Here is a 25388-nt window from a genome sequence, read left to right on the forward strand (position 1 = left end):
CTTCTTTTCCCTTCTCGAGTCTGTATGTAATTGACTACAAAGTAATAAAAGTGTAAATGCATCGTAACAAGAACAGGAGGAGACTGTCAGAGACAAGATTCACTCACCTATTGAACAAAGAAAATTCAGTTCTCAGTAGGTACTAGTAGGCACTGGCTTACAATGGTGAATAGTGAGGTGAGGTCTATCTGTTGACGGATTTTAAATACCCTTTGAGTCAATGAAGACAATAAGGCCGAAGGAAGTGTGAAGGGGGAGGTAGGGTACCTATGTGATCTAGGAAGTTCTCTCTGAAGAGGTACTATTTTCACTAAGGTCTGAATGAAAAGAATAAACTGGCCACGTGGAGGCTAGAAGACAGAAAGCAGACAAGACAGTTCAGAGGTGTCAGGACACAGTGCTGTTGCTGAGTGGAAAGCAGACTTCCCTTATAATGCTGCGAAGATTTTGTTCTTGGAAATACCAGCTACAAAGTCTGTATTTGAACAGGCGGAGCTGATCCTCCTCCCTACTCTCTATCATCAGCCTGGGGCTGCCAGGTACATACAGCATAGGCCAAAAGTTGGAGGATTCTTCCCTGAAGACTTTGGCCTCAGAGGAAAGACTTGGGCCTTCCGGCATTTAGAGGTTACTCCAAGCAATGGTGGCTCTCTGCTGGATCACCCTAAAGCTCTCACACTATAAGCCCCATGATTTACACAAAGTTCTCAAGCAGTTTTAGTAAACTGATTTTTAAATACAAAAAGACACTCAAGGGTCACCAAACAGCTGAAGAACACTTGCTAAATGGAAGGGAGAGATCAAAACATACAGGTGCAAAGAGTGACTATAAAGAAAACAGAATATTATTCTGAGATTACTGCAAAGTACAAACAAACCAACAATGTTATCACTGTCTTCATAGATATTAGGCTTTCCTTTCTACTAAAAATATAAGGTACTATGAAAAAGTAATCATCAGAGAACAAGAAGAGGTTTTTAGAAATGGAATGACAAAGGCAGAAAAACATGAGAAAAAAAGTAGTATAAAGAATTAATCCAATAAATTCAACATCTGATGACACTGAGTTAAAGAAAGAGAGAAACAGAAAACACTGAGGATGGACTCAAAAGGACCGTTTTCCACAGACACAGGATACGAACTTCAGAGTGCAAGTGCCCACCAAGTGGTCAGTGTATCACTGTGAAATATAAAGATGAGAAACCCTATTTGTTTCCAGAAAGAAAAAACCCTTGTGATCTACCAATGACTAGAAATAAGACTGGCAGAAGACTTCATTAGTAATACTGATGCTAGAAGACAACGGAGGGGTGTCATCAAAGTTCTGAGAGAAAATTCTTTTGTACCTAGAATTGTAAACCCTGGCAAGCTAGCAAGTATGATACTGGCATTTTTCAGAAATACAAAAACTAGAAAATTTACCTCTAAAATACAGTTCCAAAGGAATTTACATGAGAACATACTATAGTAAAATAGGAAACAAAATCATGAAATCGGGAAAGCAATAGATCTAACTCAGAGGAAAGAAAAAGGGAAAAGGCAGGATGAAATGGTAGAATGTGCCTGGAGACCAACCAATCCAAAACAGAAAACTTCAGGATGAAGTTATCCAGTAAAGGAAAAGTGGGTTTAATACCATCCTGGAGGATATAGAACAAGTTGAGGAAACCGTAAGGATACAAAACCAAGGAAAGAAGAAAGGTAAAGCACACAAAAAGATTACCTGATGATAATGCAACCAAAGAGAATGAAGCAGAATCAGGTATCAGTAATGGACAAGCAGTGGTAAAAGGCCTGGTAGCTGAGCATTCAATTCACAACAATTTGTAGGTTAAGTATAAACAATTGTGGGAATTATGGTTAGCAAACAAAAAAATGTAAACATTGACAAAGTGCTGACAATGATGATGATATTACTAATGCCGCTTACAGATTGAGAGGTTGGTAGGGGAAGAAGTGTAAGAGCACTAATTTCCTCATTCTGTGTAACAGGGAGGTAACTAATACTACCAAAAACAGAAAAGTAGATTAAAACGTCCTAAAGTGCTAAATTTTTTTCTTAACATCTTTCCTTTAATTTTCGGGGGATCTGTTAGAAGTTAGTACTTCTTTTGGTAAAGGAAACATTTGTCTGAAGTTAAGAAGTTAAAGGACTTCAAAATTGTACTGTTTTATAAATTAAATACAAAACTTTTACTTTAAATAGAATGCATTAATATGATCCCATGTATTTACAAAGATTTTTGATATCTATAGTTCTATACAGAGAGAGGTATGTGGAATGATATACCCCTATTGCTACTGCTTGTATTTCTAGGTAGTAGAATTTTGGGGTAGGCTTTGCTCTCTATTTATTTATTTATATTTTTTGAGACAGGGTCTCCCCCTGCAGCCCATGGTGGAGTGCAGTGGTGCGACCATGACTCATTGCAGCCTGCGCCTACCAGGCTCAAGTGATCCTCCCACCTCAGCCTCCTGAGTAGCTGGCACTACAGGTGCATGCCACCATGCCCCGTTAATTTTTTTTAAACTTTTTGTAAAGACATGAACTCACTATTTTGTCCAGGCTGGTCTCAAACTACTGGACTCAAGCAATCCACCTGCCTCAGCCTCCCACAGTGCTGGGATTTCAGGCATGAGCCATCATACCCAGCCTGTTCTTACTTTTATAATTTGCTCTGCTACTTAATTTATAAATATATAGGAATGTGTATCTTTTAGAGAAACTTTTAAAAATTTATGGAATTTTAATTAGTTCTACTCACCAATAGCTTTGGTATAATGCCTTGCTCCAAGAAGTAGTTCAGGGGCTCGGTACCAGAATGTAACAACCACTGGATCCAAATCTGCTAAAGGCTTCAAAGGTGAATTAAACAATCGGGCAAAGCCCATGTCGGCTGTAAAAAAAAAAAAGAAAAAAAATCCAGCTAAGTAAATGGTTTTTACAAATCTAACCAATTAGTCTACTTTACCATCTTATTTAGTAAGATGAAAAATGTGCTGAATTCTAGGGAAGAAGCCCACAAAACATCTTATCCATTTTATAAGTCTACATAAAGCAAGTCTGAGAGCTCCATTCTCCTCAAATTACTGTTGCCCAGTTCTTCAACAGGGTTATAGTCAAGCTCTGCTGCCTGAGGTCAAGGGTGACCCTGCTTCCCTAGGCAGAATTTTTTTCCCCAACTGTCACCCCACCGTTAGGGACAGGGTTGTTGAGCTGTATTTCCATTCTTAGTACTGGTCGCAAGCACCAGGAAACGGGATCAGTTAGAGTAAAGCTTTCCATTATTTGCATCAACAAGCCTGTTCACTGGTGGAGTTAATCAGAAGTTGACTATGCAATATTTTAGCACCATTATCTCCCCTATTACTTGGGTTGAATTTCACTAACTTAATTTTAAGGAATCACAGTATTTTCTTAAAAAAAAGCTAGATAAGACTTTAAAGGTCATCTAATTAAATCACCTCCTTTTTCAGATGAATAAGGTTCAAGAAGTTAAGTGATTTGACAAAGGTCACAAACTCATACCTCAGAGCTAGAACTGAGATTAGATACAGTTTGTCATGGCATTTAACACAGTTTAACATGTAGCATGGTTATTCGGGCATGGCTGCTTATCCTGCTATACCATAATCTTTTAAAGGCAAAAACTGTGTCTCTTTCGTATCTATTCCTAATAGTATCATGTACAGCTGTCATTACACGTACCTTTTGTCTAACACATGCTGAATGATCATTATTCATACCACCTATTCAAAGATTTCAAAATTCACCCACCATTTGATAAGTTTACTCCTATTCTCCTAATTCACATTTTTTAAAATAAAGCAGGCCTTACTCTAATCAACTTAATTATCAAGGAAAAAAAAACCCCAAAGTTGGCAAATAATTAAAACTATGAATAAGATTATTAAATATTGATTTACAGAAGAACTAGCATTTCTTCTTAAATGTGAATGCTTTAAGACAGTGTTGCCCAAACCTGCCAATGTGATATACATTACATAGAAGTATAATTCCAAACTAGATTGTTTTAGTGTATTACGTAAATTTCCCCTAAATTATACAGTAAACAACACTTTTGTAATTACTGGTTGGCTGGCTCTTTCTATTTTGCATGCTTTGAACTTACATTTGAATTTGATGCCACCAAAATGGACTGGAGAGACTCCTCTAAAAGCACATGTAAAGACTTAAACAGGCATTTTTGAGGTCACTAGGGTGAGTGCTGACAGGGCCTGCTTCTCAAGGAAAGCCAAACTTGGAGTACGTTAAGGTACATCAAATGTTCTCGTAACTAAACATTTACAAAGTTTTATCAAAAAAAGAGTATTTTAAGAGTCTAATTAGAAGTGGAAAGTGAGATTTGGTGGGGGTTATAAGGAAGAATATTAGAAAGGTTTAAGAACACACATGTGTTTCTTTGTTGGTGAAGTGACACAAATCAGCTGTTACTTCCAATTTATATTAACTCTTGTGATGAGAAGTTACTATTAACTTCACTGCAATCCTGCTGTCTTTAAATTAATACAAGTGAGTTAAACAGTTCTTCTACACACACACAAAACAAACTAAATATATGTGACAAACACAACTTGGAAATGACAATGAAAAAATCATCAGATTAAATAAATTTAGTTTTATCCTTACAGATTATCAGACCAGAGTGGGTAAAATTTTGCTTTGATGTGTAAGAAAATAGAGCTATCAGAAAATATGTACAGAATGCCCATTAATTATTCTTCCCATCAGGCAAAGGCCTACTACAAGACAGTCTTGTTAGAACTTAAGGTTCTGGGCCCATCCAGCCTCATGGATTTCCCTAGAGTCTGTATTAATAACTCCTAATCTAGACGAGGTCAGCAGAAGCATATGTGCTCATCTAATCTGACTCGAGTGAACACGACTGATGGTAGAATTATTAGCATGCTGTATGCCCTTGTGACTAAAGGTGAGGCTGGCCTCTAACAGGGATAGAAGCCACTCACCTCTACAGGCTATTTTTAATGAAAGCAGAGGTTTCTAGGAAACCTGCATGGTTTGTTTCATAATTAGAATGCTTCAGTCTTTAGAAGAGTCTGACACCTTTCAAGAGTGTGAAACATTTTTCACTTTAATGCATACTCTTTAGAAACTGCTTCGATCATATGGAACTACATGAATATATGCATATTATTATAGCAAAAATTAGAAGTGATATAGCTGCCTGCAAAAGTTTTAAAAGAGTGCTACACTGTGACTTAGCAAAGATATAACATACCAATTTTTACTCTTCCTCGCTCAGGACCTTCACCCATAACTAAAATATTAGCAGGTTTCTGTGGAAACAAAATAGTGTTTTTTTTCAGTAGACAGTAGTGGTTTTTTTTAAAATAGACAATATGCCAATATAACACAAATCCACCTTTTAAAAAAATCTCATTTATTCAAAAATTAAAACCAAATACAGGAAGTCACCAAAGAAACTGTGCGTGTATATATGCAAAGCAGTATGTAAATTTCATGAAGGCCCAGATATGGCAGTGCTTTTCTCCACAGAAGGCTGAGGCTTTTCTTGGCCCTCTTATCAGTCTGTTTTCAATACTGGCAAGCATCTCACAAAGTCATGTTGTGGTTCCTTCTCACTCTTTCAAGTACATAAAATGTCTCGCTCTGACTTTAAAGGACAAATGAATCAGGATAGACGATTTAATACCAAGTAGCAAATTAATTACAGGCAAGGTATCAGCTGAAATCCTTTTTTGGAAATGGCAAAGTATGCACCTACATTTAAATAAATGAATTATTGAGAAATTTAATAAAGTACTTTAGAAACAAGTTAGTTATGTCATAGGAATTTTTCATGACAGGAACAGTTTTGAGGTTTTCATTTTTAAGTCAAAAAGGAAGCTAAAATTTAAAGTAAGAGTTTATAAAAGTAAATATTTCAGTTTTAAAATCTTTAAAAAATATTCTGATTGTCATCTACAGTATTTTATGGTGGTAATTACCACACTAATGAATAAAGGCTGCCCTTTCTTCAGGAAAGGGAAGGACGAACAGAAGGGGTAAGGAGGGGATGAGGGACGAGAAAGCAAAGAGGGGAAGAAGGCAGCAACTGGTTTACTCCTTACTCACTCTACTATCCTGCTATCTACTTAATTTGACTTTAATTCTACCAGTCTGCTAAATAAAAGTGAAACTAGATTAGAACACCTCTTCGAATATTAGCATGCTGTATGCCCTTGTGACTAATATTATTAATATTATTAAAATATTATTTCCGTCAGGTGCAGTGGCTCATGCCTGTAATCCCAACACTTTGGGAGGATGAGGCAGTAGGGCTGCTAGGGTCCAGGAGCTCAAAGCCAGCCTGGGCAACACAATAGAACCTCACCTCAAAAAAAAATTTTTTTTTTACATTAGCCAGGGTGGCACACAAACTCAGGAGGCTGAAGTGAGAGAGTTGCTTGAGCCTTCGAGGTGGAGGCTGCAGTGAGCTGTGATCAGGCCACTGCAAAAAAAAAAAAAAAGGCTAGGCACAGGGACTCACACCTGTAATCCCAGCACTTCAGGAGGCCAACGTGGGCAGGTCATCTGAGGTCAGGAATTCAAAACCAGTCTGGACAACATGGCGAAACCTCATCTCTAATAAAAAATACAAAAATCAGTGGGGCATGGTGGCACGCACCTGTAATCCCAGCTACTCAGGAGGCTGAGGCAGGAGAACTGCTTGAACCTGGGAGGCGGAGCCTGCAGTGAGCCAAGATCAGGCCATTGCACTCCAGCCTGTGTAACAGAGTGAGCACTGTCTAAAAAAAAAGAACACTGACTTCTACCTTAACTTTGGTCCCTCCCCACCCCTGCATAAGATCCAGTCCTTGTGATGGGATGCAAGGCACCTGGCAGGCTGCTTCCCATCATCTGCAGCCCTGCCTTCCCGCTTCCTGCTGCTCCTGCTGGACCTATGTTTTTATCTTTCGGAATTCTTTGAATAGACTGTAATCTTTCAGAATTATGTCATCGTTATACCATTTTCTGCCCCTAAGGACCTTTTTTCTGCACTAAAATTGGATTTTTCCCCTCTCCCTTAATGACAGAAATAATAGACAAACATTTTCTCAACAATTCAAACTATGAAGCTGCACAGTTAAAAGACCCTTTTACCACCCATCCCTCCTTTACCTTACCCCAAATCCCTCTACCTTCTCCAGAGAACCAAGTTGATTAGTTGGATTGCTGTGATTGATTTTTCTAACACTGGAGTGTTCAATCCTAAATGATTCTCTCCATATCTGGCAAAAGCACAATGCATACAAGCACGTCTCTCCTCTGAGATGGAGAGGAAAAGATCTCACTCTCACACCATCTTTTTTTCGCCCTCCCTCTTTTTAAACACATTTTCTTACTCATTCAGCAGCTGGGACACAGATCTGAAAAGCCCTGGGATAGACGGTATTGGCTTAGTGCTAGACAAAGGCCAAAATCCCTCTCTTGCTTTTCATTTCACGTTTCTTTTATTCTACACTTACTGAAGTGGTCGAGTTCTAAATCTAAGTTGAGAACTGGGGGAGATATACAGTATCTTTGTCGAGGTCCAGCCTTAGTATTAGAGTTTGGGGTCCAAGCTCCAGTTAATATTTTTTAAATTACTTTGCTTTGTAACTCAGTGCCTATTGCGCCATCTGAAGCATCTCACTTTTATTCCAACACTCTCTTAAGGGAATTCAGATTCAATTTGGGCATGCTATATATAGCCATAAACAAAAGACAATGGTCTTAAGTATTGTTGTAATAGCACTATTTAGAAATAATGGGTCCCTCCTCATGTTAACTTTCCATTAACACTGCATGTGCCCCCAGGGAATGATAGTGTGATTTAGTAGACAAATCAAACTCTACATTTTTTCTTTTCTGAATGTAACCTAATGGGAATCTCAAGAGAAAAACATAGGAAAGGTCCTAATAACTACTTTTGTCATGGGTTCTGTTTTGTTGTTTAATCAGTATTAAGGACGACTTAAAAAGACTTGATGAATAATTTTTGTTTTAGTACTTAATGCCACGTTGAAACAATACTCTTAATGCCATGTTGAAAATAATTTCTTGATACTTATTTCTTTCCTTTTCTTCCTTGTCTATCAGTAGCAGAATTTGGTAGCGGTTTTTAAGCTCTCGTGTCAAAACTTTAGTAGTTGGTCTACGTGAAGTGATTAGAGGTAACTTTGGTAAATAATCTCTGATCTTTTATATACTATCAAACATAATCACCTTAAAAGAACATATAGAACTTTTCTGGTGACATTCTGATGAGGCATATACTCTATTAAACTGTATCTGTTGCCATGGAGATCAGAAATCTACATGACTTAAAAGTATTATATAATACCATGGAAACACCTTCAAATACAGCACAGCCATACACAGAAATGATGATAGATCATCCTTGATTGCCAGTTGAAAAATGATATAAATCAAGACACTACTATTTGAAGCAATGGTTTCCTTCTCTAATTGTTGTTTTATTTCTTCCAGGCTTTTCTTCTTGTTTCTGCTGCTGGACTCCCAAAACACTCATTGATATTTCCTAAAGCAGATGTTTGTACTGGAGGGACAACCATTCTGGCAGAAGCTTTCTGTTTTCCAGCATCTGTCATGCTGGAGGAGAGTACACCGATGATTTTGGCATACAGCAAGGACAGCAAATTGGTTTCGTTTTAGGAGCCAACTCTAACAGAAAAATAAAGAATTCAAAAAGCTCTATCTTGAAAAAGACAAGGACTGGGTTGATGAAGAAAATGCCAGCATTTGTCAGAGCTATCTGACATAGGCACAAAAGTGGAGAATGGTGGCACATCTGTCAAATTAACGGCAAGACCTTTATTCTAGGGGTGAAATGAAGTCTTCAGATATTCACTAACGTATCAAGGAAAACTGAAGATTGAGTCAACAGGAAAAGTTGATTCTTGATGGATCTCTCTATTAAAATAAGACAGCGACCTATAAGAAACTACTGTCAGTGCTTTTCTCTGTCATTTGTCCAGAATTAAACTTGCACAAACTCGTAAATAACACAGCCTGGTGGCAAACTTTTTAGTTACTCTATGATGTTTCTGTACAATACACACTGAAGGGACTGACTGACACATATCTCACATTTCAAAAGTCCTATAAGATTCATAAGAAGTCTTAAATGGACATATTCAGTAAGTTTTACAAACTATTTTACTTAAATCTTCTAAAAAGTTAAGCGATAGAGAGAAATCTGGAAATCTAGTGAAGATATCTTTACAGTACAGTTTTTCATCTTTTTTTCAAGGCTATGAATTTTCTACCTCTAATACTAAAGTTTACTCCAGTATTACTGAACACCTTTAAGCTCAAGGAGAAATCACCCACTTCTAGTAAAGTCATTTCTTGCCTTCTTCTGTTTAAATCTGAAAAAAAGCATCGAATTCTTAACCAATTCTGTGTCCTGATAAAAACAACATGGATGTTACTTAAAAACACCTAACTTCATCCTATACAGTAAACAGTTCAAGTACTACACATTCATTCACATATTTACTGAATTAAGAGGCAGTGAGGATCAAAAAAGACACAAACCAGCCAACAAACAAACAAACAAACAAACAGTTCCTGCCCTCTAAGAGGTCATACTCTAGACTAAATGGGTGAGATAAATTCAGGAAAGGGAGAGCTTCACAGACGTGACTACTTGGCATCTGAGAAACAGAGAGCCTCCAGGACTCACTGAAATCCTGCATGCAAAAGCCACAGAGCTGGGGCTGCACCGTCTGTTGTGGATAAAGGGAGCACTCAGAGCGTGCCACACATTGGCACTATTCAAATACCATAGGGATGTTAACTAGGTTTTTGACTTATGGAGAACAGGCCGGGTTCTTTGACTGCCATCTTCAATGCAAATCAAGGTATTTTATGAAACAAGGACTAACTTCACAGGAGTAATAGTGCTAATAAGAAATGACATTTTTTTTTTTATAATTCACTCACATTTTCCTCAATCCATTCTAATACCCTTACCTTTTGCTTTCACCTATTCCTATTAAGACAAAATTAAATTAAAATGGTCTTTCACCAATGGTAAATATCATCAAAAATATTTAAAATAATAAACACAGTTCAGATTAGTTTTAAGTTGATATCTTTAAAATCTAAGGGTTTTTTTCCCCCCTTCAGATACTATGAGGTTTTGAGTTTTAAATTACAAAATTATTAAACTGCCTATTTTAGTCAGCTGGGGCATAGCACACTACTTTAAGTGCTGAGAGATCAATATGGGACAGAACCTTCTATTTTCAATAACACAAAGGTCATTTATTTCCTGTAGCAGAGTCTAGCACAAGCAATATTACTTCCTTCACAATGGAACATGGGTGCACAGTACAAAAACTATATGGTAATAAAAAATACACTTTTCAATTTCTGGGCACAAATACAACTTCTAATAAAGAATGTGTGCACATATTAATATTTGTGTGTATATTTTTTAATAGATGGAAATTATTTCAAATCTGATTCATTAATTGCACTTTTACAAAGCTGTAAAATTTTATAACATAGTTTAAACAAATTCTGAGTCAAGTAAGAAAGAAGAGATAACTAAGTTGAAGACTAGAAGGCTGAATAACATCAAGGAGATCAAGTTCATCTTAAAGGAGAAGTATTAAGGCACAGAGACAGTATCAAACCTTTTAGCTTTCAAAATAGTTCCTTTCTTTATTATGAATTTAACTCGATTTATTTAAAAAGTGAACATAGCTTACATTCAAATCTGAAAATCACTCTAATTCCAATTATTATTCGAAACAATTTTAATTTATAGATTTGGTAGTATAACAAAACTAACTTTGCTTTGTGTACTATCTTCCCAAGTATTACTTCCTTGACAAATCTAGATGTTTGTCAAGTTAACGGCAAGAACCTTATTCTAGGGGTGAGATAAAGTCTTCAGATATTTAGTAATGTATCAAGGCAAATTGGAGATTGAGTCAACTATACTCTTCTGTTAACAGACACTTGGTTATGCCACTCCCATCCCCTACTTTTGGCAGTAACCCTAACGAAGTTCCCACTGCCACTGTAAAATTATGCTCCCCACCCATCCCCAAAGCCCTGATACATGCACCATATAATTTCCTTGGAATAAAATCTCGAAAGTAGAAGTATCAGATCAAATCATGCTAATAGATTTATTGTTCTAAAACTGGACTTAAAAATTTTTTTAATGTAATAATATCTCCTATAAATAATATTTTATCAGTTTACAGAGATCTTCATTCTGTTCTATAGCTGCGGATGCTCCACTGTATGCATAGTTTACTCAGTGTCATATTCCTGCATCCTTACGTGGTTTCCAATATCTTGTAATGAGAAACAATGCTGGAATGAATTAATCTTGTGCATGTATGTTTACACTGTGTGGTATATCTTTAGGATAAATTCCTAAAAGCAGAATTACTGTGTGGAAAGATGCATGCATAGGTAGATTTGTTATCAACAAATCTACTTCTCCAGGTGTTGAATCATTTTGCATTTCCATTTGCAATATAAAAGGGTGTCTACATGTTAAGAGTGTAGGCTGTATTTTGGTGAGCATGGACAGTGAGCAGGCAGTGAAACTGGGCACCATCTTCCTATTCATCAACTCCAAAACACATACACTTCTGGTTTTCAAGAGATTTTTTTTGTGTGTGTTTTGTTTTCTAAGCTTCAAAGGTAATACATACTCAACGGATAAAACTCATAAGATGAAGAAAAGCACAATGAAAACAAAATCATCTATAATGTCTGAACTAACAGTGATCACTTTAAACATTTCGGAATATATTTGTCTATTTTTCTCTTTATAAAATTTAAAAGGCACTGAACTAATATATTATTTACATCCTTCTCACTTAATATTATATCATTAAGATTTTTAATCTAGAAATTACTCTTCTGATAGAATCTTTACAATATTACTTTTCTGATATGTATTTACCATAATTTATATAGCTCATTTCCTATTAAACATTAAGGTTGTTTCTAGGTCCGTAAATTTAAAAAAACTGCCTTGAAAACATTTCTGTATGCATCTATCAAAAATTCCTAACATCAAAATTGCTGGGTAAAGATTATAAATATTCTTAAGGTTTTTTTTGATACATATTAACAGATTTTATAAATTCAACATTATCATTTATAGAAATAACACCATCAAGTATAATAAAATCAATCTGTAAAACCAAAAGCAATGTGCATCTCATATCTACATCATCTAATTTTATTAGCTTGAAATATAAGGTAACATAAATATTTTAATTTGCATATCTTTCATTGGTAATCATGTTATGACTTACTCTGTAGTTTTGTTTTATTGACAAGGCTTTTGTTGTTACACTAACATATTCATGTTGATTATATTCTAAATAGTAAAGGTATATTCAATTATTTTTGCCATTTTCCTAACATACTGCTTTTCTCTTGCTACTAAATCTTACATTTACATTTCATATTCTATAACAGTATTTTAACTAGAGGTTTTATATTCAGCCTATATATCATATCTTTAGTTATATTTGTCAATTTAGTTAGGAATTTACCACCTGCTAAAGCTGGAATAAATATGCTAATTTTCTTATACACATTTAATATACTATGATCCACATGGACTACACAATAGTTTAATATACAAGTAATAATAACAAAAATTTAATTATAGCAAGAAAATTCTTCTCCCTACTTACTGATGATAACGAGCGAGGACCTTTTTTATTGTGAAATAGCTTCTGGATTCTTACAAGTTCTCATAATAGCATGAATCTATTCATGAAATTTTTTTTATACTTCTGATACTTAAAAAACACACACATCTTTTTTCCCCTCCAGAACATAACATGCTTTTGTGGGAAAGTTAATTTTCAAATACAATTAAGAAAATACAATTAGCTACTCAAATTTAACTATATTTTTGATAAATTTTCTTTCTTTTGTTGATATATTTATACTGTATTTTATTTCCAATAGTCTGCTTTTGTCTGTAACACTAAGACATTATTTAAACTTACCAAAAAAAATATTTTTAATGACTACATTAAGTTCATCTTTTCTAAGTGTCATAATCACTCAATGAAATGATTCTCTAGTTGTTAGACATGGAAATATTTTACAATTTGTAATTAGTACCATTAATTCTGTGCTTTTCCTTGCACCATTCTTTATAGTATCTTCAGGAAAGTTTGTTAAAAGATTGTTAGATCAAAAGGAATTAATATATTTTTAAAAATTCTTTATAATTTTTGCTTTCTAGAAAGGCTGTAATTATGTCACAGCAGTTAGTGTTCCTTCATTCATTCATTCAACATACCAAAGGCCAATTATGTATTAGGCACCATTCTTGGCATGTCATAGTGGGTAATAAAACAGACATTGTATCTATCACATAAGGAAGCCAGTCATTAGAAAATGCAAACAGATATGTGTAAAAAAACTACCAATTATGATTAGTACAATGAGATAAAAAGAGAATTAGAATAATGGGGGCATTAGTGTGTACAGGATGGGGAGGGAAGTTCTCTCTGAGGTGACATTTAAGGACTGAAGGATGAGAAGGAACTAACCAGAGGAAAGGGTTACTTATGTATGTAGTACCTAAGCAGGTATGGACAGGACAACTTTTCAAACAGAAGCTAAAACAGGAAGACTCTGAAGTGTTAAATACCTGGGTTTATTCAATTATGCCATCTGTAGGTATGGCATAATTCACAGGGGTGCACTGGCAGGAAATGTCGTTGCAAAGATAGGTGGGGGCCAGACCGTGTAGGGTCTAGTTGCAGAAAAAATGTTCCTTTTATCTTTGAAAGGAAATTTCACTGACAAGTTTTAAAGAGGGGAGTGATGGTTTGACAAGAGCGACATGAATGTCAGTTATATGTCAAGTCCCCTACACAGATTAATTTTACAGATGAGATGACAAGGCCAGAGAGGCCTCAGCTGAACTGAGAGAGTTCCTATTAGCGGTTCATACTGGCTCACCAGTAGCAGAGCTAGGGTTCAAATGCAGGCAGTGTGGGTCCAGAATCTGCCCTCTTAACTACTGCATTATAATGCCAGTGTACTGTCTGAGCACTGCCATTTGATAGGAGAAATGGCATAGCCTCAATTTCAATGCATAACTTTACTAATAAAATTGAACTTTTAAAAAATAAATATTTACACACACAAACTATCTATATTAAATTAACTATATCATTTGTGGTCTGACTTTTGGTTAAGCCTTGGTGTTTTTCTAAATGGCTTCTACAATTTATTATTATTTCTTTTCCTAATATGTTCTAAAAGTATTTCTGTTTTAATGTGCGTTTCAAACAACTGGTTTAAAGCTATACAATTCTGCCTATTTGTACAATTTCACATTATTCTAATATTGGGGTGTTTCAATTTGCAAAGAATGCATATATTTCACTCAAAAGTCTCTACTTTCAAACTCTGAATAGCACATTTTTCAATTAATGCTAACAAGAAAATAAAATTTTTAGTTTTCTATTATTGTGTTCTGAGAGATTAATGCAGACTTGTGCCTTTGCCAATACTTACCATGCATATATTTATTTCTAATACACACTGAACTTTCCTAGCCATATTTTTGAGTGGTTATTCAAAAAATATACTCTTATATATCCCTAAATACCACACAACCTATTACATTACTGTGATCTATAATTTTTGCTCATTGGTTTTTTTTTTTTTTTTTTTCCCTGCCGCCCCGGGTTGGAGTGCAATGGTGCAATCTCAGCTGACTGCAACCTCTGCCTCCTGGGTTCATGAGATTCTCCTGCCTCAGCCTCCTGAGTAGCTGGGATTAGGCACACCACCACACCCAATTAATTTTTTGTATTTTTAGTACAGACGGGGTTTCACCATGTTGGCCAGACTGTTCTCAAATTCCTGACCTTAGGTGATCCACCCACCTCGGCCTCCCAAAGTGCTGGGATTACAGGCGTGAGTCACTGTGCCCGGCCGCTCATTCTTTATTTAAAAAATTTTGTCATAATCTGATAGAAAATGTCAAGGTACATATATTTCTATTTCTTTTTGTACAATTGCCAAACTGAACAGACTGTTAGTTCTTCACTGTATTTTCAGTACTTTAATACTTCTGCTATAATAAAATATGTCACAGTCTTTTGAAATAAACTATATCTGACACTATGACAATAACTTCTATATTCCAACAGACACAGGAGACTTCAGACTAGTTCTCCTACTTTTTCCTTCCCCTGAATATTGAGGAATATGATCGACTTCTTCAGAAGATGAGGAAATACAGTTAGGTGATTAAGAATAAGGCTGAAAAAATCTGGAATGCCATTAGCTATTAGTTATGTAACCTTAACCTCCATTTCTTCATCTATATAATATGGATAAAAATAATGAAAACCTAGTGTTGTCAGACAGACAAAATGTAACTAATATACATGAAAGGCTTTAACAAGACACTTGATATATAAAAGTCCTAAATACATTATAGTGATAATTAAGATGGCAGCTCACACTATAATCTGTTAACAATGATTCACTCACTACTGCAGTGACTCTTAAGTAAAGACTTCTGGGGCTGGGGGTTCAGGGGATGGGATTCAGCATGACTGGATAAAGTCCACAAGATGAACTTTCAATACCACGCGTGAGATGCCCCTAACTGTCTCTGGTCACTTTCTAGCTTCTAGTCTATGTTTAAAAAATTATAAGCAACATTTAAAAAAAAAACAAAAACAAAAATAAACATTTCTTTCAGAAAATCAAAACATAGAAAAGTATACGAAAAGTAAAATGTACCTGAAATCCTACCTCACAAAGTTAGATCATTACAAACATTTAGTTGGACATAGCTCCAGATTTCTCTAAACCTTTATTTCTTACAGGTAATATAAATATTTTAACAAGGCTCTTTTGATTCCTGTTTTTGTTTACTCAACAGTGAATAACTCTCTTGGCCTCTTTCTATGTATACATATAGAAACTGGTTTAACAGTTGGACAGCACTGTTGCATTTGTCCTATTTTACTTAATGAATCCCCTATCATGATTGTTTATTTCTGAACCAGAACTGTTCCAGAACACCGTTAAATAACAGTGATGCTAGAACATTAGAAGTATATAAAGGCTGCTGATTTGGGATATAAGATGAGACAGGGGATATATACTTCTGATGCTTGTAAGTTTCCTTTTTTTATTTTATTAAGAATTTCAACCAGAAATGAACACTGAATTTCACCAAATATTGAATTTTGTGTTATATTTATGATGACTAAGATAATCACAGGGTTATCCACTCAGCAATATTAATAAGATGAATTTTGTTAACAGGTTTCCAAATATGGAATCACCCACACAAAATGCACTTCACTGACTTGGAGCATAAGATCACCCAGGTCTTATTTGCTAATATTTTATTTAAGACATGTGCATAAATATATACAGGTGATAGTGGTTTAGGTTTGTAGGCAGTACCTTGATTAGGTCCTATGTCAGTGGTATGCTTTCTTCTTATAAAGTTATTAAAGAAATGTTCTTTCTTTTACACAACTCTAGAACAATTTACATAATGTAGAATTATTTGAGGGTCTGAAGCAACAGTGAAACTATTTGCATTTTGTACATTTCTTAGAGGTAGTCCTGTGACAAATGTCTTTCTTTCATAGTTACTGATCTGTTTATTGACCTTTTCTAGGGCCAGTTGTGGTAATTCGTACCTTATTTTAAAATGCTTACTTAATTCAGAGTTCTACAGAACATCTAAATAGTATAACAATTACTAAAGAAATTGAAATGATAGTAAAAAATTATCTAACCTCATTTCAGTGCACCAGAATAAGAGTTTTACAGATAACTTTGACTAACTTACTTTTTTTTTTTTTTTTTTTTTTTTTTTTTTTTGAGACAGGGTCTCACTCTGTCACCCAGGCTGGAGTGCAGTGGCGAGATCTTGGCTCACACAACTTCAGCCTCCCGGCTCAGTGATCCTCCCACCTCAGCCTCCCAAGTAGCTGAGACCACAGGCATGTGTCACCATACCTGGCTAATTTTCACATTTTCTGGTAGAGATGGCATCTTACCATGTTGCCCAGGCTCGTCTTGAACTCCTGGGCTCAAGCAATCCTCCCACCTCCACCTCCCAAGTGCTGGGATTACAGGCATGGGCAACCATACCCAGCTGACTTTTACTAACTTTCAAGGAACAAATAATTTCTGTTATATGAACTATTCCAGAGACTAAAAGCATCTTCTGAGGCTAATATAATCATGATAACAAAACAGGATAAAGGTAATATACAAACAGAAGATTATCGACCAATCTGATTTGTGAAAATAGAAAAAAACAAAATATTAGCAAAGGGAATCTACTAGTGAATGAAAAAAAAAAAATCATGACAGTGGAACCCTCCCACTGCAAGGAGGGTTCAATGTTAAACAAAAGAAAACCTTATAAATGTAATTTACCACATTAATGGACTAAAGGAAATAACCACATAATCATCCCAGAAGAGGCAGAAAAAGCATTATCTATTATTGATTTAGAAACAAACAGCCAGGCATAGAAGGGAACATCTTTAACCTTATCTTTAACTAAAACCTCAGAGCAAATGTCATATCTAACAATAAAACTTAGGAATTCTTAAATACAGAAATAAGTCACCTTTATCATTTTATTAGCCACTTTATTAGTGAGTAAGTCCTAACCATTATGTGACAAGAAAAAAAAAATGAATTTCATGGATTCCAATTTTTCTTTTCTCTTTAAATCTTAGAATTTCTGAAAGCGAGATCTGTCTCATAACCTCTGCGGTGTGACAGTGAAATTGGCTGCATGTTTTCTTAGTGTACATAAAATCATGATGCAGCTTTCATTGCAGTAAAAAGACATCATACTGTACGATATGGTTAGGAAAGACTTTGAATGTATCAGTCTCCCAAATGGGAAGCTATTGAGGAAATTTAAACAGGGGAATGACATGATGTGATTCACTTTTTAGAGAGATCATTTTGTTTGTAATTTTTAGATCAAACAACACAAGACAACAAGAGAGGAAAATCACTGGGGAGTCTCTGCAGTAATCCAAGTGGCCTGGATTAGAGTACTGGTGACAGAAACAGTGAGAAGTGAGGCCATGAGGCAATTACTGGCATCTGAGAAATTAGACTGTGTAAAATGTGAAGTCCAGCTAGGGGTAGGGTAAATAGATATTAATGAAATGAACAAGGTGAATCCCTACAACTAGCAACGCTGATGCCCATCTGGGTAATCCAAATCCGTTTCCTGGCAGCAGAAAATTCTGAAATCTCCTTGTTAGATGGCTAATGATTTATTGGATTGATCCAGGGACACTAGACTAGAGGAAGTCTAGAATCCCTGCTAAATCTGCCCTTCCTTTCATGGATTCTCTCCCTGAAAATAAGCACTACAGTTGACTCTTCTTTGAGAAAAGATGCCAGGCAGATGATAAGGACCAATTGCCAATTGTGTTTTACTCAAATTTTAGTTACAATAAGATCTCACTATACCTGGATTTGAGATATGTTTTGAAGAGTGAGCTGACAAAAAATCCACTTATTCATTCACTAAGTTATTTATGGGCATCCATTATGCACCGTGTGACATTCTGGATAGTGATGATATAGCAGTAAACAAAATGAATAAAGCTGTTAATCCTTATGTACTTAATATTCACGGACAACTTGAAAAGTGAAATGTACTTAACGAACATTTATTATGTGCCACAGTCTTCATATCAGTCTTTACCCAAAGGAAAAACCAAATAGGTCTGCCACCATTTTACAGATGAGAAAAGAAACAGAGAGGTTAATGTTTCCCATGGTAACATAATTAAGTGGAGGAACTGATTCAAACAAGCCTCAGACCCACTATAATAGGGGCTTAATTTTTCCTCTTTGGCCCATGATGATAAAGAAAACATTACTCAAGGATAAATAACCCAAGATTTTCTATCATTCCCTACCATGTGCAACCCTTTCTTATTTTTCTTAATTTCTCTTTTTGTTATTCTTTACTTTACCTTTTATTTTTAGTTTTCCCTTAGCCTCTCCTTCAGCATGAAGGTTCAGACTTTTGTTTTTGTTTTTTTTGTTTGTTTTCTTCAGACAACATTTGATTTTACCACCTAGTGTTAACCAGAAGGGGGAAAAAGAGAAGACTAATCAAGGAAGAGAGGGCCCAAAGAATGAGTATTATGAATTCCAAATTTCTGACTTTACCTTCTAAGGATTACAATTGTGTAACAGTAAGCTTACTCTAATGAAAGTTAGCCATGATGGAAATATTCAAGCAGTGCCAGGAGGGCTGTCTGCCTGGATATTACCAAGAATTACTACAGCAGCTAAGAGACTGGAATAGTCTGTCACTGCTAAGATGCCTTCCAACTTTAAGGCATATTAGTCTGTGAAATTAGGGAAAACAAAAAATGATCTTTATTTCAAATGGTTCAAGGTGTTTACAAAAACAGATGTTTAAACTAATGAGTTTTTAAAAATTAGCAGTCTATATTCCCACCTTCTATGTTTTTGTTAAATAGGCACTGACCTGAACTACAAGCCTGTCTGTGATTTGAAAAGACTGGAAATTAGAATAGAAACTGATTTTAGAACTTCATACATCTATTTGAGAACAGACAGTTAGGAATCTTCAGAACGCATACCTACTTACAGTATTATACTTTTAGTAAGATAAAAATCTGGAGGCAAATTATATATAAATTAATAAAAAATAGACATAAGTCATATAACAAAGTGATCACTATTAAAAGGGAAGGTAAAATCCAGTTGTATTGGGGGAGGAGATGGCTTGAATAAACAAACATTTCTTTCAATAGTTAATTCCATAACAGTCACTGATTTTACATCTAATTGTACTGAGGGAACTTCTCATTTTATTAAACCTTAGAAAAAATTTCCTGTATGTTGAGTCAAACAACATATATAAAAACGTACATAAGATCTTGAACTTCTGGGTTGAACTGATTTTGAAACATGGCTTGCTGCTTGTGTTTGTTTTTGTAAGAAGACTTAACTTTTGTTCTCTTATTTGACCATTTCTCATTTGCTTGTATCCAGTAAAGAGATATGGTCCTCAAACTGAAAAAGACTTAATGAAAGCTTTATGTGGCCAAGGGCGCCAATGACTTAAAATAGGTTGAGAGAACAGCATTAGCTAAGAGAAAATCTTATCTAATATATTCCATCTTTAAAGATTCAAGTACTTTTGCAAATCTTCAGAAGTCTGGAAAATAACTCTAAAACCTAACTATTATTACAAAGTTAGACTGGAATATTAATTTCTGTGGTTTTTTTTACAGCATAATTCAGAGTATTCTGAAACCCTCTTTGGAAAATTCATTTCTTGGTATTCTGATAAGAGTATATTTCTGTTTTGCTAATGTGAAAGTCTAAAGCTCAAAAGAGAAAAACTGAGAGGTCACCATTAATATCATATTAAATCAAGTAATAGCTTATATCAGATGCAGGCAAAGATATAAAAAATTCTTGTCTCTGAATCTGTCCTGGTTTTTGAAAACATACTGCTGTGGCTAGTAAATTTTGTTTACAAAAACAGGAGGAGTTATGTAAAACACATAATGATATATCACATCAATCATGTTACGAATGGAGAAAAACTTCGATAACCCTTTACTTTCAATTTCCAGGATTGCAGAAAAACATGTTAGAGAAACTCTATTTAATTAAACAAAATCTTGATGAGATAATTTAAAATAACCATTCTTGATTGGTTAGATGCTTGACTAAGTAATATGCCAACCAAATGACATATTTTTATTATCAACTTGTAACCCACCCATGTAAACACATATGCTATTTCCAATTGTGACATTTAACAAAATGACGTGGGCCACTTTTTAATTTATAAATAATAAAATAGCACATTGTGTATGCTCAATATTAAAATTACGCAAATGGAGCATGTACCCAAAAGCCAAAAGGGTTGTTTATAATCAGTTTACAGAAGGAAAACTGCCCAGTTGGTCATTTAAGTAAGAATACTTCAGAATGAGTATGATAGTCATGATGTTAACTAAAATTAATGCAAACCTCAGTTAGATTTGCCTTAATCAGTTGTTACCAAACCCCCATTTTATTTGCAAGCTTAAATTTTATGGTTGCAATCTTAGGTGTTTTATTAGCTACCCAATTAAACAAATAAGTTACAATTAGAGCAAATCCTTGGAGTTTCCAATAAATGAAGCAAATCTGAAGTCATGGGCAATAATTAAACCTGACAATTAAAAAGCATTTTTCTCTGAAAAAGCTCTGTTTTAAAGAAACATGCTTAATATATTCCTAGCTCTCATTTCAAGGAAGCTACTACAGCACAGAGAAGGGAAAATAGTAGAACAGAGGTCTAGAATGCAGACTCCTCTCCTTCCCACTGTTGCATGACTTTATTGCTCTGCCTCTTTCAGTTTATGGGTAATTTCAGGGTCCTTTCTGCTTAGTTTTTCTTTTCTAAAGAATTTACTGATGTCTCTTTTTAGAAAGAAAGACAGTATATGTATGGGTGTTTTTTTAAAAGTAACAATCACTCTTAACCAACATAAAATATGCTAACCACACTGAATGTTACATTTGAGCTTTAATAACACATTAAATAAACATTTTCTTCAGATTTATGGTCCAGATTAAAACACTGTTTCCCTCTGATTGTAACAATAATGTATGTTAACTAGAAAGTATTCCAACAATTTGAAAGATTAAAAGGAAGAAAGTGAAACTTTCCTGAAATCCTACTACCATTATATAATCCCTCCTAACTGCTATTCAAAATGATTTTATTACCAATGTCAAAAAGTTTACATAAAACATTAAGGTTCTATAATTTGGGACTGAGTATTTTCTAGTACAACGGCTTCCAAACCTTTTTGAACATAACCAACAGGAAAATTTAATACTACATGACACATTTAATATTACATGATAATAATAAATATACATAACTGAATCAAAAGTTTCATGAAACAGTAATTATCCTTAACATATATGATAAACTCTCATACTCTAAATTCATTAAAAACAACAACAAAAAACTGATTTTGTGTGATTTCCTGATTTGTTTATGGCTTATAATCTGCAATTTAAAAATCACTGACCTAGAGGAAAAATCCTAAATTCGGTAGTCCAGTTTGCTACCTCTGAATAATCATAATAAAATCATTTAGCCTCTTTACTCCTCAGATTTTCCACTTACTAGTAGTAGAGTTGAGCAGACAATAAGAAAATGCATTTCAAACAAAAACAAAAATGTCATATAACCGTGAGCAAACATTAGTATCAGTAAGTAAAACACACTAGGTGTTTTTTCACTTGGACATTCAAATAAAAAGAATCAGATCCAAAATGTTTTAATAATTCGTCATGCTATCATCAATACACAATAAGATGCCTTGATAAAGTGTGCCCTATGAAACTGAGTTTGAGTCAATGGCTCACTCCAAGATTTTAACCTTATTTAACAGTTGCTAGGAAACCAAAACATCTTTCACAAGGACATATGAAGTCCCACTAAGTGATTCCAAATTACCCAGTATAATTAAAATAGACTGCAGGACAGCAGCACTATCAGATTTAAAAAGTAATAATATATCAGGCTGGGCCAGGTGGTTTGTGCCTGTAATCCCAGCACAGCACATCTCAACTGAAACACTCCCAAAGGAAATATCTAGAGATTATCTAGAAAGTTTTACTATGACATTAAAAAACACTATTCTGAATTAGTTAAGGGCAGGAGTGGCCAACTAGCAGATGGCTGCAATAGCTCAAATACTCCACATTTCTATACAACCCTGTAATTCAGCTTGAAAAAAACCCAAACTACATACAATGAAAGGTTATAGTATATCTCACTTAACATTATGTGTCATTTAGCAAAACAGGACTACAATATACACTGTGTGCCTACTAGTTCCAAGTTAACTACCACTATGATAAAACCATTAAGGTAACTATTAAAATGAAATTTTGGGTATCAGGTATTAAAAACACAGAAAATATTAATGACCCTATGAGAATTTGATATAGATTGTGGTGGTTGATTTTAGGTGTCAACTTGATAAATAATACCCAGATAGCTGGTAAAGCATTATGTCTGGGCATTTCTGTGAAGGTGTTTCCGGAAGAGGCTGGCATGTGAAACAGTAGACTGAAGTGGAAAGATCCACCTTCAAGCAACGTACATGGATGGACACCATTTTATTAGGTGAGGGCCCAGATGGAACAAAAAGGCAAAGGAAAGGCAAATTCTCTCTCCTCTGGAGCTGAGATACCTTTCTTCTCTTACTCTTGGAAATCACAACTCTCCATTCTCTTGGCCTTTGGACTCTGGGACTTGTACCAGCAGCCCCCAGCTTCTTAAGCCTTTGGCCTCAAACTGAGAATTATGCCATCAACTCCCTAGTTCTCACGTCTCTGGACTTAGACTGAGCCATGCTACCAGCTTTCCTGTTTCTTCAGCTGGCAGATGGTATATCATGGGGCTTCTCAGCCTCAATAATTGCATGAGCCAATTCCTCTAGTAAATGCCCTGTTATCCATCTATCCATCTTGTCTGTCCGTCCATCTGTCCATCCATCCATTCATCCATCCATCCATCCATCCTACTGATTCTACCTATCTATCTTACTGATTCTGTTTCTCTGGAGAACTCTAATACATATACTTTACAAAAATTAATGGCTACTGAGCCGGTCATATAACTACTATTCTATTTTCACTTAACTTTCTTAGAAAATACATCAAAACCAAGTCTTTAATACTTAGATGTTGACTTAAGTATAAATCATTCCTATGGTCTAATACGGCTTTATGAATACTTTCAACAAAACGCAAAAAATACAGCCAATAGTAAGTGCATTAGATAATTTATTTGCAAAATTGCTATGCATGGTAGCTCAGGCCTGTAATCCCAACACTTTGGGAGGCCAAGGCAGGAGGGTCTCTTGAGCCCAGGAGTTCAAGACCAGCCTGGGCAACACTGTGAGACCCTGTCTCAAAACAAAAGGAAAATACTTAAAAAAATAAAAGCAGCCCCAAAATAAGCAACTATATGAGCCAGAAATTAGAGATGGTCTCCAAGTTACAATGGTGTGACTTGTAATTTTTTGTCTTTTAAGCTGATGTGAGAACAATATGCATCAGTAAAAACTGTACTTCCAGTACCCATACAACCATTCTATTTTTCATTTTCAGTACAGTATTCAATAAATTACATGAGATACTGAACACTTGATTATAAAGTAGACTTTGTGTTAGATGATTTTGCCCAACTGTAGGCTGAGTAAAGTGTTCTGAGCATGTTTAAGATACGCTAAGCTAATCTCTGATGTTTGGTAGGTTAGGTATATTAAATGCATTTTAGACTTACAATACCTTCAACTTATGAGGAGTTTATCGAGATGCAACCCCATTGTAAGTCAAGGAGCATCCATAAATATATTATGACAAGTAACAGACTGGTCAGTTAAATGCAGTGTAAAAGTGAAATATATAAGTTTCATGTTTCTTTTTTTTTTTTTTTTTTTTTTGAGATGGAGTTTCACTCTTGTTACCCAGGCTGGAGTGCAATGGCGTGATCTCGGCTCACCGCAACCTCCGCCTCCTGGGTTCAGGCAATTCTCCTGCCTCAGCCTCCTGAGTAGCTGGGATTACAGGCACGTGCCACCATGCCCAGCTAATTTTTTGTATTTTTAGTAGAGACGGGGTTTCACCATGTTGACCAGGATGGTCTCGATCTCTCGACCTCGTGATCCACCCGCCTCGGCCTCCCAAAGTGCTGGGATTACAGGCTTGAGCCACTGCGCCCGGTTTCATGTTTCAAACAGTTGGCATGTTTAGAAGAAGGCAGGCATTGCCATCTTATTTGTAATTAAATAATTTGCTCGGAAGGAACCTTAAGATCAGGCGTCCCCAAACTACGGCCCGGCCCGTGGGCCGCATGCGGCCCCCTGAGGCCATTTATCCGGCCCCCCGCCGCACTTCAGAAAGGGGCACCTCTTTCATTGGTGGTCAGTGAGAAGAGCACAGCATGTGGCGGCCCTCCAACGGTCTGAGGGACAGTGAACTGGCCCCCTGTGTAAAAAGTTTGGGGACACCTGCTTAAGATGTTTTTGAATAAAAGGAGGGATGTGTATGAACTAAGATAGTAATGTTCCAACCTTAAGATTAAAGAAAAAAATTGGGAAAAATAAGTGACATGAAGAGAATATGAGAACAAATAGAAAAAGGATCAGCAAATAGATTTCATTGGGTGAAATAAAAATACTGCATAGAAGAAGGCAATAAAAGAGATCAACAGGTCATTATCATTAGTTGAATGGTCTT

The 25388-nt window shown here is 35.4% G+C and overlaps 1 protein-coding gene across 4 annotated transcripts in view; it reads right to left on the minus strand.

Moving 5' to 3' along the window:
* CDK8 (cyclin dependent kinase 8) overlaps positions 1-25388 on the minus strand; it is a 140450-nt gene that overhangs the window by 18094 nt on the left and 96968 nt on the right. For 3 of the 4 annotated variants that reach the window (XM_010333855.3, XM_003919732.3, XM_074387918.1), the window contains exons 5-6: positions 5263-5320; positions 2767-2898 (exon numbers count right to left, since the gene is read on the minus strand). In XM_010333855.3, the coding sequence (XP_010332157.1) occupies positions 2767-2898; positions 5263-5320 (190 nt within the window). The remainder of the gene's footprint in view (positions 1-2766; positions 2899-5262; positions 5321-25388) is intronic. The other variant, XM_039473339.2, reaches the window with a different exon arrangement.

Source organism: Saimiri boliviensis, chromosome 16 (assembly GCF_048565385.1).
Source record: "Saimiri boliviensis isolate mSaiBol1 chromosome 16, mSaiBol1.pri, whole genome shotgun sequence".
NCBI classification, from domain to species: Eukaryota; Metazoa; Chordata; class Mammalia; order Primates; family Cebidae; genus Saimiri; species Saimiri boliviensis.